Source organism: Xiphophorus couchianus, chromosome 11, assembly GCF_001444195.1.
Source record: "Xiphophorus couchianus chromosome 11, X_couchianus-1.0, whole genome shotgun sequence".
Lineage (NCBI taxonomy): Eukaryota > Metazoa > Chordata > Actinopteri > Cyprinodontiformes > Poeciliidae > Xiphophorus > Xiphophorus couchianus.
Genome location: NC_040238.1, coordinates 7806782 through 7825276, shown reverse-complemented (window position 1 = coordinate 7825276; position 18495 = coordinate 7806782). Strand labels below are relative to the sequence as shown.

Genomic DNA, 18495 nt, shown 5'->3' with positions numbered 1-18495 from the left:
CCTTGGGTTCGTTTGGTCGCCAGGCAACCAGGACGAGAACGCTGGCGACCAATCACAGAGCTGCTTGCTGAGAACATTCCTTCCTGTTTATTTTCAAGTTCTTAGGAAAATGGTTGCCAAGGCAACAGCCGGTTTGAATTCATTTTGGGTCAGAAAAATTTTCATTTCTAATTTAGTTCAGACATTCAGTCGTTTGGATGATGAAAGTATTTTTGGCCCAAATCAAAGAGAGACCGCCGACAGTCGCCGACGGCCACTGGGGAGGAGGGAGCCGGGAGTTTGGAACATCCATGCATTCAGCATCAGGATGAGCTTTCTGCATTAAAATTATTTTTATTTGGGCTTTTCAGAACATGACATGTTCTGAAAAGCAGAATTCTGGGTTTCCATCAGAGCTCAGACAATCGATTAGTAATTTCCTCTGATTGATTCAATTCCCCTGTTGGAGCCCAAAAGAGGAAATATCAAACTTTCTGTTCTTGGGTTTTAAATTAAACAGCTGGATCTTTAGTATTAACGTGAACATTTAATAACATGAAATAAACTCAACCACCAAATTATTTAAACTGGAAAACAAACTAACCTGTCTTTTTGTCCGTTTTCGTCTTGATGACCTAAAAACACGAATTAATGATCAACATGAATTACAGCCAGATAAAAAAAAAAAAAAAAAACACAAACACTCTGCAGTCCTGACTAAAACTGAGAACAAACACAAACAGACTCAAAACAACCTCCGTTTATTTCACATTTTTAAATCTAGCTTAAATATTCACAAAGTCTTTATCCCAAAAGAAAAGTTCAAAACTCAGCGTTCGCCAGCTGAATGCTTGAGGGCGACTGCTGCAAACTTTGAATCGAACCTTGGAACATCAGCGGCGGCGCTAAACTCCTGGACAGTAAAGACGAAAACTCAATCAGTTTAGGGTGAAAATCGTCATCCTGATTTTTCATGCTGCTCAGAATAAAACCCAAAACTCATCGAGACGAACACGGAGCGCAGTCCCGAAACGATTAATCGGTCTAATCTTATATTGAAATAATCCACCTAATTTAGTAATCCATTAATTATAAAACTAATTGATTACAGACTAAAATATGGTGAAAAAAACAGTGAAAAAAGGGGAAGAAAAATGAATATTGCTATGTTGTTGTTGCATTTTAAATGTTTTTCTTGTTAAAAAATAAAATTATTTGGTTATTTGAATCTTAATGTATTTCTAATTTTGTATAAAGGTGCACCAATTTTTAATCCAATAAATTGATAACTAAAATAATCAGCTTTCCACCTTGAATAGGTTCAGAAAATCTGTTTTCTGTCGATTTTTTTTAACTCGTTTCTCAGTTTTACTCCAAGATGTTGGAAGAAAAACCTGCTGCTTACTTCAATTATCGGGCGATAAAAATACAGAGATTAAAAAATAAAAACAGAAAAAAGCAGGAATTGATTGAGAAAATGAGAAATATTGCTAAAAAAAACATTTAAAAACTGAAGGAAAACATGAGTTTACAGCTAAAACCTAAAATGAAACCTGAGGCTGTAAAAGCAAAACAAACGTGACTCACTCACCTTCGCAGCTAAACTCCTGGTCGGATTGTTTTTACCGCCTGTTTTTGTCGGCTGAGGGATTTTCTTCACCAGCCCGACCTTAAAGCTGCAGCGCGTTAAAAACAAGCAGACAGTTAACGACCAACAACCATTATTATTAGTTACTGTGTCAGTAAAAAGGTCGACGGACGAACCTGTGAGGCCTCTGCGGCAGCTCAGCTGGAGGAAAAGCAGAGCAGCGTGAGTTTCACTTTCACAAACAGGAAGCAATAGCAGGCAGGAGCTGACTCACTTCCTGCTGCCATTCACCAATCAAACAATAGAACACAAATAAAGACTGGAATAGGAAGCCACTTCTGGTTTGGGCCCAAACCTCCCAGCTGATAGAAAGGAGTTGGATCGGTACCAGGCGGCGGCTCCGGCCTGAACTTCAGGAACTGCTGGTCCAGATCTCTGAGTCCCTCCGGGTTTTCTCTGCACAGCCACCGGGCGGTGCTGTTGGCCTCCAATGCCAGGTCCATGGCCCCGAGACAGAACAGCGCCTCGCAATACCGGTAGTGGCCCTGTAGGGGGCAGCAACAAAAACCTCAGGAGAGAAAAAAACACTAGAGAATAGTCCAGCAAAATATCGCCAAAAACCCAAAATCCAACCCATAAAACATCTCTAAAAAAACCCGAGAAAAAAAACAACTAAATCCAACCGATAAATGATCACCGACCCCCCGAAAACCTGATAATAAAACCTCGCTAAAGAAATGAAAAAACATTTAATTTAAAAAAACAAAAATTTAAAAAACGGTTCTATACAAGATTCTCAGTTGAATTTTCTACCTCTACAATATTTTTTACTACCAACACAAAATCGTGATTTCCTCAATTCCTCAAAATTGAGGAAAAATTGATTTTCCTCCATTTTGGGAGATCGGTGGATATTTATGTGAAGCCGATCTCATCCTCTGATCGTTTCTACTACAGCAAAGGTTTAAAAATCATCTCTGTCCTCTTCTGCTCTGCAGTGAGAGGACAGACTGACTGACAGACCGACCCACCAGGTCAAGTCTGCAAGCCTGTCGTCATCAGTAGTGACCTCACTGTGACCAACAGAGACTTTCTTCCTATATTTAATGACATTTCAATCAAAAAAGATTTAACTGGCTAAATTGAAATCGGCAGGTCAAACCTTTTATAGATTGATAATCTGTGAGAATCTGCAGTCGGTTCACTGACCATGTAAGATGACGGCTCATGTAAAACTTTATCTCACTTACTTGAAGGTCTAACTGTGACTTTAACTAGACCAAAACCTCACATGTCAAAAACAGGAAGCACTATTTTTAGTGCTTATTCTAAATCCATAAGACTCAGGATATTTGTTCTTTTTAAGAATATCAGCAAAATGCAACGACATTCTAATTTCACAAGCTGATGTTTTATTCTCAGAATATTAGTTTGCTACTAATCGTCAAACTAGGACAACTTGATAACAAGGTTCAAGGTGTCATATTTCACAGGTCATTGGACAGTTTAATAAACAAATGTCCATGTGCAGCGAGCGAGGCGACCGACACACACAGTGTCAGATCATGGTCACCATTAGAGCAGCAGTTTAAATGAGCTGATCAACCAGCGCTGAGTTCAGATCATTTTACAATCTAAAAAACATCCAGCCTGGAAACAGGAAACTGTTGAGGACTGAATGTGTCCTTTTACTGGCCTTAATTTGAGCTCATTTAATTTACTACCTTTTACTACCGCGCAGAAACCCTGAAGACAAAAATAATAATCCAACCGATAAAACATCGCCAAAAAATATGCAAAACATATTAAAGCATATTAAAATAATATGAATTATTAATTAGGAAACCCTAAGCAGTTATTAGTTCAGCTGGATTGTACCTTCGCCCAGAGCGGGTCGATCAGAACGGCACGTTTTCCATCTCCTGCTGCTTTTCTGCAACAGGAAAATAATATTAAATACAAAAATATACACATTCCTGTCCATTTATACAAAGTTTAACTTTTAAACTTAAGGTTTTTATATAGAATAGAAGTACTTTATTCATCCCAGCAGGGAAATGACTTTGCATTTACAGCATAGAGACAAGACACAATAACAACTACCACTGAGTAGTATTGTAGACAAAATAAAAATAAAATATAAAATGCTGTTAATATAAAAAGCAACTTAGAGCAGTCCTTGCAAAGATTCAAAATGCAGATACAGTATGTATATGTAATATATGTACAGCAGTGTGCCACAGTGCAGTTGTGCAAAATTGGACTGATTAGTGCAGAACAATGATTTAGCTTTTATTGTACAGTGAGATGGCATGTGGCAGGAAGGATTTCCTGTATCTGTCCCTACGACAGCGGAGCTGGAGCAGCCTATGTGAGAAGGAGCTCCGCTGTCTGTCCACTATGTGGTGGAGAGGCTGCTGTTTATTGTCCATAATAGACAGAACCTTCTTCAGTGTCCTCCTCTCCACCACAGTTTCCAGGGACTCCAGCCTTAGTCCCAGTACAGAGCCAGCTTTCCTGATGATTTAGTCTATTAGAGTCGCTGGCTCTGATGCTGCTTCCCCAACACTGGAAATCAGTGGTGTACAGGGTGAAGAGAAAGGGAGAAGCACAGTTCCCTGTGGAGCTCCTACGTCACTGACCACCACATCAGACAGGACACTGCCCAGACGGACAAACTGTGGCCTGCCTGTCAAGTAGTCAGTCACCCAAGAGATCACTGAGTCGTTGACACCCATCCTCCGCAGCTTCTCACCCAGCAGCAGAGGCTGGATGGTGTTGAAGGCACTGGAGAAATCAAAGAATGTGATTCTCACAGTGTCTCCTCCACCATCCAGGTGCAACAGTGCTCGTTGCAGCAGGAAGATGATGGCATCGTCAACTCCTAAGTGGGGCTGGTAGGCAAATTGCAGGGGGTCTAGAAACGTCCTCACCGGAGGCCTCAGCTGGGCGAGGACCAGTCTCTCCATGACCTTCATCACATGAGATGTGAGAGCGACTGGTCTGTAGTCCTCTGGGTCGGATGGCCTTGGCTTCTTGGGAACAGGAACCACATGTGATGTCTTCCACCGCAGCGGGACTCTCTCCAGCCTCAAGCTCAGGTTGTACATGTGTGCCAGTACAGGGGCCAGCTGGATGGAGCAGGTCTTCAGGATCCGTGTTGTAATGCCATCAGGTCCTGCAGCCTTCCCCTGGTGTAATCGCTCCAACTGTCTCTTAACCTGGCCTGTAGTCACCGTTAGCTGGGGGTAGGTGTTGTTGTCTGCAGTGGAGATGGGGGGATGGGGGGGCTGAAGGAGAGGTGGTGTGCTGGAGAATGCTGGTTGGTGGATTGAACGACTTGGGGCAGTGTGGATGTGTGGGGGGCTGGTGGTGGTATGGGAGTAGCAGGAGGTGAGCTGAACCTGTTGAAAAACTGGTTGAACTGGTTTGCTCTATCCAGGCTCCCAGATCTCTGTGTGTCCTTCCCCTTCATTCCAGTGATGTTCTTCATTCCTTTCCACACATCTCTCACACTGTTCTGCTCGAGTTTGGACTCAAGCTTCCTCCTGTAGTTGTCCTTGCATGTCCTCAGTGTCTCTCTGATTTCAAGCTGGACTCTCCTCTGCTCCTCCTTATCTCCAGACCTGAAAGCCATCTTCTTTTTGTTTAGAAGTGCCTTCAGGTCACTGGTAATCCAGGGTTTGTTGTTGGAGAAGCAGTGCACGATCCGGGCTGGCATGACAGTGTCCTCACAGAATCTGATGTATTCTGTGATGCAGTCAGACATGTTGTCGATGTCCTCCCCATGAGGCCCACAGAGCACATCCCAGTCTGTCGACCCAAAGCAGTCCTGCAGTGCCTCAGCTGCCTCCTGTGTCCACCTCCTCACCGTCCTGATGCGCACAGGCTGCCTACTCAGTCGAGGGACATACTTGGGAGTCATCCTTACCAAGATGTGGTCCGACCTGCCAAGGGGGGGCAGGGCTGTGGCGCTGTATGCATCTTTGGCATTAGCATAGAGGAGATCCAGCATTTTGTTTTCCCTGTTGGGACAGTCAACATACTGCTGGAAGTTGTGTAGAGTTTTGTCCAATGAGGCATGGTTAAAGTCACCTGTGATGACCATGAAGGCGTCTGGGTGTTGAGTCTGGAGTCTGGCTGCAGTAGCGCTGATGACGTCACAGGCCACCGCTGCATCAGCTGATGGGGCAATGTAAACAGCGATCAAAATGGCGGACGTAAACTCCCTCGGTAAATAACACGGCCGCATTCCCACAGCCAGAAGTTCAATGTCCGGGCTACAAATCTGTTCCTTCACATTAACATGACTGGGATTACACCACCTCTCACTCACATAAAGTGCAATCCCGCCGCCCCTCTTCTTCCGACTCTTGGAAAAGTCCCTGTCCCCCCGCACCAAGGAAAATCCAGGAACCTCCACGCTGCAGTCCGGAATAAGCGAGTGTAGCCAGGTTTCCGTGAAGCAGAAAATACTGCACTCCCTGTACTCCTTCTGGGTCCTAACCAGCGCCGTGAGTTCGTCCGTCTTATAGACCTCACGTTCCCCACAATAATCGCCGGTACCGCTGGTTTGTGCCGTCTCCTCTTCTCCCTCCGTTTAACTCCAGACCTGCAGCCCAGTCGTCTCCTCCGTAACTCCTCCGGACCACAGGCCCGTCTCTGGGCAGCAGCAGAGGCCCACACAGCGCAATCAGCTGTTCACGCAAGTAAACAATGCCTCTACTCCGTTTGGCGAGGTTCTCCGCAACAATCAATGCCTCTACTCCGTAGAGAACAGCGACAGAACCACATCCAGCCATTGTGGAAAGCCCAACTGATGATCTATGGGTTCTTTAAGCACGGATCCTTAATCGGTTACAGCAAATATACACAGATTAACACACACGACGGGAGCTGCGTCTGCAGGCAGCCAGCTGTGCCGGCGCCAAAAAAACCACATATTACATGCAGATCATGTAAAATAATGACAAGATGAAACAAAGAAAATTATAATTTTGCATAAATCCAATGTTTTTGCAGCAAAGGTTGATTTTACTCACAGATATTCCTTCTGCTTGATGTAGCACAGCGCTCTGTTCCCATACAGGATGTGATTATCAGGACTAAAGCAAGGAGCACAAAATTATCACATTCAGGACACAAAATGCAGTTCAAACTGTCTTTATCACCAGCAGAAATGTTTGCTGCATTTTTATATTTTCTGGTTTAAAACTGAAATCACAAAATGACTGAAAGTGATTTCAGATTGACTCAGCACATAAAAACTTCTCATAAAACAAAAAACATGGGTACTAATGAAACTTTTACTTTATGAAAAACTTTTATTGGAAGTATTGAGAGAAAACATTGTGACATTAGCGGTTTAGAAACATCGTTTCATCGTTGACAGAAACTCACTAGCATTTGATGGCGTTGGTGTAAAACTTCAGAGCTTCTGCGTACTGCTGGGCCTGAAACTTCTCGTTCCCAAGGATCTTCATCGCTTCACTTTCCTGAAACAAAAGAATCTGGGATGTTTTCACAGTACAGAAACAAACTTGTGCTATACAAAGTTAAGGAAACGTTTATCACAAATTTATTTTATTTTTCAAACTGTAACAAACAATACTTCAGTCTAAAGACAGAAATAGATCGGCTGACGTTTTGATCAACGTATTGATCATCAATAACAGAAAACATCTGTTAGAGAGCTGGACTCATTCATTCACTCATTCACTCCTTCATTCATATGCAGGCATTTACCGACTACATTTTAAAATTATTGGTAGTAAAACAATAAAAAAATGTTGGGTTATTTTCATAACCCAATTTCTGGGTAGAAGCTGTTGGGTCAGTTTGACCAAATATTGGGTCAAAATTCATAACTCAAGAGTTGGGTCAGAAATTTACCAGAACTCTACGGGTTGAATATTCTGTTGGGTCAGAGGTTGGGTACATTTACCCAGTCGGTGGGTTACAGACGAAACGTGGAAGAAGCCACGCCCCTTTTCACAAGCCTCCATGTTCAACAAGACTGTGAACGTTGCTCCTCTACTTTGAAATAAGACATGGTAAGTAAAAAGAAGATAAAGTTTCAACGTGAATTAATAAATGGAATTTATTTACAACATGTTTGATATTTATTTTTATGGTTATTTAAAATGTTTATTACAGTGGGTTGCTCTGACAAAGAGCTTTGGTTTTGCTGCAACACGGCTGTTGAAAAATTAAAAATAAAAAGATGAAGGGGAAGGAAGAGGGCACAATTTGTCAAGTAAATTAAATTCAATTGTTTAATATAACTTCAACCATATTTGTTCGTAACTTATCGTAGTCAAAATCTTTAAAAATCGATTTAGTTTTAAAAGAAAAGATAGTGGGCTTAGTTCACCAGCAGGGGGCGATATGCGCGCTTCCTCAGCGGGTTGAAGCCACGTTTTCCAACACCAGCAGTAAAGGCGCTGGAGAGCGAGCAGAGCTGTTAATAAAGTGGGTATATTATGTTTTTTGGAAAATAAAATAACTTTCACAACATTATTAGGCGATAAATTAGTAGTGTAAACCTGAATTATGTGCTTAATTACAAATGGGATCGGACTTTTATCCTCTCCCACTGCAGCCGTTCTGTCAGTTGACTGGGCGGAGCGGCTGGTTAAGAAACGACTTAAAAGCAAAAATAATTCGAATAGAAAGAACTCTTTATTTTTACACCTGGAATCCTGATCTTGTCTCCCCAGCAAACTTGATTCTCTTTTCTTTATAAGTGGCAAAAACCAAATAGACCATCAAAGAAGTAACTTCAGCACTAAGTTAGTGTTTAAGTTAACTTTTACTTGTAAATTTAATGATGTGTCATTTTATTTTACTGAGTGCTATATTTATTTCTAGGACCATAAAAATTACTCCAATTTTGAAATTGCTGGTTAATTACAAATTATCGGCTAGAAGGTTGAATTCAATCATTCTTAAAGTTTGATTTGTGTTTTTGTCTTTTCTGATGGAAGTTATAATTTTACATCCAGGATCTTCAGGAGAATTAAGCGAAAACCGAACTCCTTGTTCTCAACGAAGACCTTCTGTATGGCCAAGAACATGAGTTTGCTCCCTCAAGGCATTGAAGCCAAGAAGAAATGTTTTCTAAACTGGTTTCATGCTTTTAGTTACTGTAACATTTTAACACTAGTTTCTGATTGATAGAGAAGGTGATGTAGCCCTGCAGCTGCTCCACCTTCACATTTGGGAGAAGATTTTCAGTCCCATCAACCTGGAAGTTCGGATGGTTTTATTGATATCCAGGCTGTAAGTCCACCTTCATCTCTGAATCATGCTCAAATTGTTTGCTGTTTAAACAAGTTCATCACTACTGGCCTGTTTTTTCTGTCTTCTCTCTCCATCAGGTTGGGACAAACCTGGTGGATCATCTACAAAATGTGACAACATAGAAGCCGCAGTTTCTACAAGTTTTACTTGTAGTTTGTTTTAAAACAGACTTTTTACATGAAATGTTTTCTAATGCAGTAACAGATACTTCTGGAGTTGTAGTCAAATAATGACTACTTGAAGTGATTTCATTATATACTGTTGAAACAACTTCTGTTTTGTAACTTTTGTAAATGAATTCTGCTGACTATATATTTATCACATGGAAATAAAAGAAGCTTTGAATTCAGATTGTTTTTAATCCTGTTTTTATGTGGTGAAATTTTAAATAAATCAACCTTTTTTTTACCCAAATATGGTGGTATAATAACCCTTGTGTTGGGTCATGAGTTTCAACCCAATTTTGGGTCAATTTAACCAATTTAACCCAACCTTTGGTTAGTTGCCATAACCCAATGTGTTGGGCCGAACCATCAACCCAGTTGAGTTAAAACACTCCAGTGTTGGGTCAATATAAGACCCAGCACTGGATTACGAATTGGTTAATTTTTAACCCAGAAGTTTTTACTGTGTATAAATGTTTGGTTTTTATGTCATTACAAATAAAAAAAACTGAAGAAAATGCATTAAAATGTCCTACACTGCAAAAAAATCTTACCAGGTTGATTCAGTTCACTTGAAATAAACTTTAAATCATTTTTCAGTTTAATATAAGAGCTTGATATTCCTTAGTATTGATGAAAGTTCTAGTTTCAGCAGGAGTGAATTTCACTTAAAACATGAAAATGTCTCGTTAAGGAAACTAATCTGTTGAATGAATATTAGATTTATTGACTTAAAACAAAATATTTTGCTTAATAGTTACTTTTTAGTTAGTTTTGTTTTATATAGATCTTTTTTTCCATAGATCAGACCAAATAACTTGTTAGGCTTTAGTGCTTTTACAGTTTTTACAGTGTAGAGGATTTGATTGTTACCATTGCAGACGACTCATCAGGCGGTGCCTTCAGGGCCCTCATCGTAGCGTCCAGGTTGTTGCTCATCTCCCGCATAAACTTGGCATCTAAACAAAAAACAATTCACATTTTAGAAATTATTTGTTTTTAATCAAACAGAAAACCTTGCACTCTAAAAACCTCACACTCTTGAGATTTTTCAATTTAACTTGGCGCCTCACACTCCGAGAAGATGAAGCCGAATGTTGTGTAGCAGTTGGGGAATCCTCCCAGGCAGAGCAGCTGCTCCCGTCTGAACCCATCGCCCAGCGTCTCCAGCCAGCGCACCGCTTCCTCCAGGATCTCTGGAGAGCAGTGCTGCCGCGGAAAGTCTCCATGTTACTGAACGCACCAGTACTGGCTAACCAACATATACATAATCAGCAGAAGGTTTTTATTTCCTCACAGCCCGACTTAAATCAAGTTGTTTTATGAATGAAAAAATGTCAACAATAAGATGGGAATCTGTGAGCCAATCAGGTGCAGCTTACCTGATGCAACATGTTGCAAAAAATGAAAACGTGTCTGGAGGAATCCCTGTCCAACTGCAGGAGAAACAGAAAACATTCAGAACAACTAAACATCAGGAAGAGAAACGGATCATGTTTGGAACAAAACAGCTACAGAACGAATCAACCCGGAAAATTTAGCAAAAATATCTGAATATCTGATATGTCATCAAATCAATGACTATGAGCAGCTAGCTGATAGAGGCTAACCCAGCTGGCCGACGGAGGCTAACCCAGCTGGCCGACAGAGGCTAACCCAGCTAGCCGACAGAGGCTAACCCAGCTAGCTGATAGAGGCTAACCCAGCTGGCCGACGGAGGCTAACCCAGCTGGCCGACGGAGGCTAACCCAGCTGGCCGACAGAGGCTAACCCAGCTGGCCGACAGAGGCTAACCCAGCTAGCTGATAGAGGCTAACCCAGCTAGCTGATAGAGGCTAACCCAGCTAGCTGATAGAGGCTAACCCAGCTAGCTGATAGAGGCTAACCCAGCTAGCTGATAGAGGCTAACCCAGCTAGCTGATAGAGGCTAACCCAGCTGGCCGACGGAGGCTAACCCAGCTGGCCGACGGAGGCTAACCCAGCTGGCCGACGGAGGCTAACCCAGCTAGCCGACGGAGGCTAACCCAGCTGGCCGACAGAGGCTAACCCAGCTAGCTGATAGAGGCTAACCCAGCTAGCTGATAGAGGCTAACCCAGCTAGCTGATAGAGGCTAACCCAGCTAGCTGATAGAGGCTAACCCAGCTGGCCGACAGAGGCTAACCCAGCTAGCTGATAGAGGCTAACCCAGCTAGCTGATAGAGGCTAACCCAGCTGGCCGACGGAGGCTAACCCAGCTGGCCGACGGAGGCTAACCCAGCTGGCCGACGGAGGCTAACCCAGCTGGCCGACAGAGGCTAACCCAGCTAGCTGGAGGTGGGACTTACACTTGCCACTTCCAGGTGCAGCAGAATCATTTCAACCACCTGAATCCTGCGGAGGTTCTCCACATCCAGCATTTCACTTGTCCTGCAGACAGAATAAAATCTCAGCGCTTTGCAACGATTCCCGTCTGATCTGTAGAGGCGGGCCGAGCTGCGCTCACTCTTCGTTGATTAAGCCAACTTCTGCGGCCCAAGTGAAGGTCTTGGAGATGTCGGGCTGCAGCAGCGTGGGAAACCAGAAGACGCAAACTCTCATCCGCTGAGCGCCTTCCTTCTTGGTCTGTAGGGGGATGGAGCCCCACTGGCTGAACACTCTCTCTGGAGGAGCAGGAGGCAAAATGTCGCTTTTAACTGGACATATTCGTATGAGATTAGCTACCATAGTTACGCCGAGGAGACGCAGTTCCACGTCACCTTTGACCCCATCCAGCCACTGAACAGATGCTGAGAACAGATCAATGCATGGATGTGCCAAAACTTTCTGAACAGAAACTGAAGTTTTTGAAGAGGAACAATCTAGAGTTATAAATCTAGAGCTATATACCTAGAATTACAGATCTAGAGTTATCACAGCGCCAGTTCTTCCACCAGTTGCCCCTTCAGTCAATCCAGCAACTTTCTTGATATATTGAGCAACATTTCAGACAAAACACTGGTTTCGGCCAAAATCGGAATCGGTAGGTTAGGTTTTTTAAAGATCGGTAGTCGACAATCGACCAGAAAACTGCAAACAGTGCAGCTCTAATTCACACAAACACAAAGTTTATTCTTCAAGAATATTCTCATCTGAAATTGATTTCTACAGGAAAAACCTAACTACTAAAACTGAACACATTCTTGGCAATAAGTTACATTTACTCGTAGCCTCGTGGAACGAAAAGTGGAGAAAATAACATTTCTAATCAAACTGCCATTTTTCTAAAATTATTTATCAAAACTTATGGTGATAATTTTTCACAATACAGTAAATGCCCAACTCTGTTTCATCTCATTTTCTGTTCATGTTTTTATCATTTAAGGCTTTTTGAACTTTCCTGTTGATTAAACATAAATTAAACTTGAGAAGCTTCAAAAATGAAAACATTCCTCACGAGTCACAATTTAAAAGAAAAAATGGTAGAAAACTTTCATAATATTTCATTTTAAGTCAATCCTAAGAAACACATTTCCTATCAAAGTTTTAAATCTTTCTTACCTGAAAGGTTTATTTTGATGTCCCCGTGAGATTTCTACGACACCAAAAGAAAAACTGGTTTAGATGAAGAACAAATCAAACATGGAAAATGTTTGTTGGATTTTTACCAGAAACTTCCTGTTGCGGTGGAAACCCCAATCGCTGTCCGAGTCTGAATCCGACATTTTGCTCAAGTCTGTCCAAACAAAGTTTACAGCATTACAGGTTTTACCTTCTACTCTCAATAAATGTTATTTTACAATAATATCCAAACTCCTTTGACTGGCATTTTGACTAATTCTAGTTTCAGACCGTCATTTGTTGCAACGAGTTGCTCATTAACATTAAATCTTGGCAGGAAAATTTAAAGTCATGAGGAAAGCAAATAAATATAAATCATCAATAAGGGGAAAATAACAGCAAATCCACATTATTATTTAATGTTTCAATTAGGCCTGTCGCGATATCGATTAATCGTACGATAAATTAAAACTATCGACGTCATTTTAATTATCGCCATTATCGTCTCTTCCGACATTTTTCTCTTTCTGTTGATGACACCGAATGAAAAAAGGCTCAACTCCGGTGCTCTCCACTGACCTCTGACCTCATTTCCTTAGTGTAAAGCCCAGCGCACACTACACAATCTTAGAGCTGTCGGCCGATTGTCGGCCCATTTTCAAAACCTGACAGACCACACATTAGCCGACAGAAATCCTTGGTATAACGGTTCGATCGGGTTCGGTCCTGCTGTGTGGTGTCCAACAATGGGCACAAAATAATGGCTACAAGTTCAGTTAACTAATTTTAAAACCAGGCATTAATCAATGCTTTACTACAATCTACCTGCAATGCATGTGGCTAGTGTCAGCGTAAAGTCCTGACTGAATGAAAATCATTATAAACTGTTTACGTCACGTTAACGAAGAACAACTGAAAAGTTACCGGGTTTATCAACTGCGGTAGCAATTTCGCTCCAACTCCTCCTCTTGTCATTTCTATATTCTTTGCATGTTGAATAAACATTAATGTTGTTTCCACATATCATCTCCAATGTCCGCTGTTGCTCCGTGTCAGCTGTTTGGGATTCCCCTCCATAATTTCCCCTCAGAAAACACGGAGGAGAATCCTCGCTTTCTGATTGGCTACCTGTCACATTCAACAGGTGGAGTTAAAGCTGCCAGTCGGGGAAAACCTCTGATTTAGATCAGAGCGGCAACGACGATCTACCGTAACACACCACACAATCTTAGAAAGACCAACGTTTTAAGATTGTTATAAGGGGAAAAATAGGAGCAAAAAATCATGTAGTGTGAACTATTGCATCAGGTAGTCGATGTGCCCATCTTCTCTATTTAAATCTAATTATTACTGAAGGGCAACATAATATACAGACTTCATAATCTGCACTCTTTTGGTTGAATGCAGTATTTATTTCCACTTTGGCTTTATGTTGTTTAGTTTTTATCAAGTACATTTTTTGTTAATGGAGACTGAGAATCCATTTTGTTTTTGGTTGTTTTGTTTATTTTGTTTATCAGCTCCAGTGTTAAATATTCTTTTGAAAATAAAGTGTATCTATCTTTGGCAGGAAATCACATGCATTATTACGTCATTTCCATTAAATCAGTGTAAAAACATCTTCAAACAATATTATCGTTTATCGCAATAATTTTTTGAGACAATTAATCACTCAGCAAAATTTGCTATCGTGACAGGCCAAGTTTCAATCATTATATTGGACCCAATATACCATATAATGAGCCGGGAACATTTCTGAACGCATTTTTCTTTTTCTAAATAATAACCTGGCATTTTGACGGTGGTGCAGATTTCCTAACATTCACTGTATTTATGTGAACTGGACGTTTTCCTGTCCTGTGATGGCGGAACAAAACATAGAAAATGACAGACAGATGTCCACACCAACATTAGGTAAAACATTTAATGAAACAGAAACTGGAAGTGGAGTCGGCCTGAAATCAGAGACGGGCTGCTGCCAGGAAAACATTTCCTCCTCTGGTTTAAATAAATCCTCCGATAAAAGTAAAAACGCTCCGCAGGACCGACGACTCTGCTGCCGCTCAAATGTCTCATTTTATAACACATGATAGTTTTTCATTAAAATCTTACTTTAATATGTCAAAGAATTTTAAAGTTTGTCTGTTTATGTTTCCAACATAACAAACTTTATGTTATGTTGGAAACATAATATAAACTTTACGTCTTTAATCATGGAATATTGTCATTTTACCCAGTTTTATAACTTTATGATAAAACATTAGGAAGACACCAACATGAATATTTGGGCCAACGTTGATAGTTGATATAAATATTGTCCATATTAAAGATAAGCGATATTTATCAGTATCAAACATCAGAACTGCAACAAATGATTATATTAATTATCAATTATTCTAATTAATCAAATAAAAGAGGCTGATTAAGAATTTAAGCCTTTTATACAATATTAAAAATCCGACAAGATGCAAGTAATTTATTTCAAATAAAACATTTTATTGCCTACAATGCAGCATAACTTGATCATTTGTAGCAAAAAATATAGATTTCTAACAACATGTGGAAAGCTCAGACTTTTCTGCTGATCTGTTCATTATTATTACTTTGATTTATGCCAGGGATATTTGACTGTTCAGCTGAAATATTGACTCATTTCCATCAACGATGCACAATACAGCGATTTTGCCGCCGGTACCCACAAGGAATACCGGTCGATATTCATCATTTATTCCCATCGTATTGCCCTTTATCGCGTTTCTGCGCAGCATCGCTGCAGTCATTTCTCCACTGTATTATGAAGGTAGAGATGATATTGGCCATATTAGGACTACAGCATATTAATAGTGGATATTTACAAATGTGTTGGATAGTAACGGATTACATGTAACGACGTTACGTAATTTAATTACAAAAAAAGAGTAACTGTAATTCGGTACAGTTACAATGAGAAAATATGTAATTCAGTTAGTTACTTCCGAAAATATTAAGAATTACAAATTTAGTTACATTTTTAAAAAAATATGAACAAAAACCTTTGCGAAATATGTAATGACATTTTTATTGCTTTGCGCCCTATATCGCCGTTTCCCGCTACGGCTCCTTGTCTCTATCATATTTTCCGCCGCAATGCCACTGATGGTCCATCCTGTGCTGGTGGAGCCTCCTGGAGGAACAGCAAGCAGCGGACGGTTCCATTTCAGCTCAAGCAGCGCATCAAAAATGACAGCCTTCCAGCACTGGAAATATAAGGAGCATTTCATTTACATATGTGAAAATGGCTCAAATTTAACCGTGCAGTGCAAGAAGAGTTTGCCGGCTATCAAGAACTTGTCCACGTCGAAGCAATCTATGTCAAACCTGAGGAAACATTTAGAGGTAAGTGCAACTCACTGATAGACGAAGCGTATTGTTTTACGAATATTTGACTGTTTGGTGTTGATGCATGACAAACGTTGGAATCTATTCTTTCCCATGAGACATTGTATGCAATGTGCTAGTGTTATGGTTTTCATGATGAACATAAAGTAAACTAGAAAATTCCTGAAGAAATTTAACTGGGGCCTGCCAAAGTGTGCCCGTCGGTTTGGACCCAGCGTTCTGATGCTAGAAATTAGCATCAATGCTAAGCTTAGCTAAATAGTAGTCATTAGCTTGTGGAATTTTATAACTTGCTTCATAAGTCAGTCACTACTCTCCTTATGCATTGCTATGGGCAGGCCCCAATTAATGCTACTTTGAACATATAATTATTAATTATAGTATATTTTTCTTCTATCTTTTTTTCTCTCTCTCTTTTCAGAGGAAGCATCCAGGCGTTCTTCTGAAAGGCACGTTTAGTCCATCTGATACTCGGGAAGATGACCTGGCAGGCAGTTCTACCCCAGCAGCTACTCAATTGTTTAATTGCATTGAGTGTTTAAATGCAAATGTTAAGTGACGTAACTCTTGGCACTACGTTGTAGTGTCCACAGTTGTTTTGCTTGTCTAACACAGTGATTGTGTGATTTTGGAAAACTATTGTTTTTCCCGTTTTGATTTTGAATGATATGTTGCAAACACTTCTATTTTTGTCAACATTCCATTGACTGTTAAATGTTCAGTGACTAACTTGACTACCCATCGTGCATCTTAATTCTTGATGCACTGTATTGTGCCGTGTTTAATTTTACAAGCAAGGGTGTGCAAAGAAAAAATCAAGAAAAATAAAATGTGATGTAAAAGTCTTACTTTGCTTATTTATTACTAAACTAGAGCACTTCATTGTTATTGCACATGTATGAAGTAATGAAATGCAGTTTGGCATCTAATCAAGTGCAACGTGTGCAGATTGTACAGCATGCAGTATTTAGAGATAAAATGCAGTTATTCACAGCTAGGGTAAGGAAAGATGGTTGATAGATATGTGCAGCAGAATAAATAAATTACCCCTAGGGAAATGCATGTATGTGCAGAGCCACTGTAGATAGGGCTATACAGGTGCGAATTGAAGAGGAACAATGTACAAATGTTGGGATGGTACAGTAAGGTATGGATAGAGGGGAAGGAAAGATTGGTCTTTGGGAAGAGTTCAATAAGGTGACCACTGTAGGAAAGAAGTGGTTTCTGAACCTGCTTGTGTTAGTCTGCAAACTGCGTAAATGGTAGAGCCTGGGGAAGGAGCAGAAAAGAGTATGGCCCGATGAGAGGAGTCTGAGAAAATCTTACATGCCTGGTGCTGGCATCTCTTCTTGTGGACCTCCTGTGATTGCCTGTCAGCAATTCCCTCTCAGCTTAGTGCTCTTTTAAGGTTCCCATTCAGTTCTCAAAAATTAAGTGTTGAACATGGGTCAATACTCATTAAAACCTCAAAGTAATCAAAAAGTAATCAAAAGTAATTAGTTACATTACTTTTTAAAAGTAATCGAAAAAGTTACACTACAGTTACATTTTAAACAAGGTAACTTGTAACTGTAACGGGTTACATTTTTAAAGTAACTTACCCAACACTGCATATTGGACAATCACTCATTACAAGAGAAACGAACTGAGTAAATACCCTTTATGCTTCCGCACTATTTTGCCCCGGGGTTATAAGATCGTAAACCAATATCTGCCCCTCCCTTGGAAAGCAAAGCACCGGACTGCACGTCCTCCTGTTGTAAACTAGAACACACACAGGAACAGACCTGAAACACGTGGCATCGAGTCGGTGTGTTTTCTGCGCCAGTTTCTTTTCCCAAAAAAATGCGGCTCCGCCACTTTTAAGGAACCACGTGTGGGTGTGGCGGGGGCCAAACCTGTCTGGCTTCGGTTCCCAAACAGCCACAACTGCTCAATATGTCCACTACTTACAGAAAGGCTGAGCAATAACCAGGCAAGACTGACATTAAAAGGAAACAACAACCAATATTCAGAGTAACCTAATGCCTGAAACAACTCACCTCCCATTGAAGCAACATTAGCATTTTAGCTCACTTACTGACTTCCTTACAGGGCCAACATCCTAACAAGGACATAAACTAAAGCCTTTCAAAGTTATTAAGTGCATTTCCTTTCAGAGTTCAAGCTATTCCAAAACTGTTCTAGATTTTCGCAGATGTTCGTCACGTTTCAATCCATTATCAGCCTTTTGTTTTAGCGCCTTAGACCGTTAGCTAAAACTAGCGATTCAAAATGTAATCGAAATGTTTTAAAGCGATTGAAAACAGAGTCAGACACAACCTACCTTATGAAAACTGCTGATAAAAGGTTTCACGGTGATATTCTGCGCTCCTCAGATCATAATGTGTTGAATTGTTTTCAGGCGCTTCGTAAAAGCAAGTAGCTACACGCATGAAAAGGGTTTTCTTCTTCTCCGGCGCCGTTTTGCAGCCTAAGCGAACAGCGCCCCCAGCTGGCTTTATTTAAATCGGAAGTCTGTAACCTTTACACTTTGTTCCCGAGTCACCGGAGAGAAGGTGTGGACA

The 18495-nt window shown here is 40.8% G+C and overlaps 1 protein-coding gene across 5 annotated transcripts in view; it reads right to left on the bottom strand.

The window, feature by feature from the left end:
* The window catches only part of ttc3 (tetratricopeptide repeat domain 3), a 46884-nt gene extending 28473 nt beyond the window's left edge, over positions 1-18411 (bottom strand). For 2 of the 5 annotated variants that reach the window (XM_028030940.1, XM_028030941.1), the window contains exons 1-15: positions 14338-14455; positions 12658-12725; positions 12551-12584; positions 11517-11673; positions 11359-11440; positions 10416-10469; positions 10107-10242; positions 9907-9992; positions 6968-7062; positions 6610-6672; positions 3446-3500; positions 1923-2112; positions 1744-1768; positions 1571-1655; positions 584-614 (exon numbers count right to left, since the gene is read on the bottom strand). In XM_028030940.1, the coding sequence (XP_027886741.1) occupies positions 584-614; positions 1571-1655; positions 1744-1768; positions 1923-2112; positions 3446-3500; positions 6610-6672; positions 6968-7062; positions 9907-9992; positions 10107-10242; positions 10416-10469; positions 11359-11440; positions 11517-11673; positions 12551-12584; positions 12658-12725; positions 14338-14344 (1168 nt within the window). In that variant the 5' untranslated portion in view covers positions 14345-14455. Of the gene's footprint in view, positions 1-583; positions 615-1570; positions 1656-1743; positions 1769-1841; positions 1870-1922; positions 2113-3445; positions 3501-6609; positions 6673-6967; positions 7063-9906; positions 9993-10106; positions 10243-10415; positions 10470-11358; positions 11441-11516; positions 11674-12550; positions 12585-12657; positions 12726-14337; positions 14456-18254 lie in introns of those variants that run through there. The other 3 variants (XM_028030942.1, XM_028030943.1, XM_028030944.1) reach the window with 3 other exon arrangements.
* Positions 18412-18495: the final 84 nt, after the last annotated feature.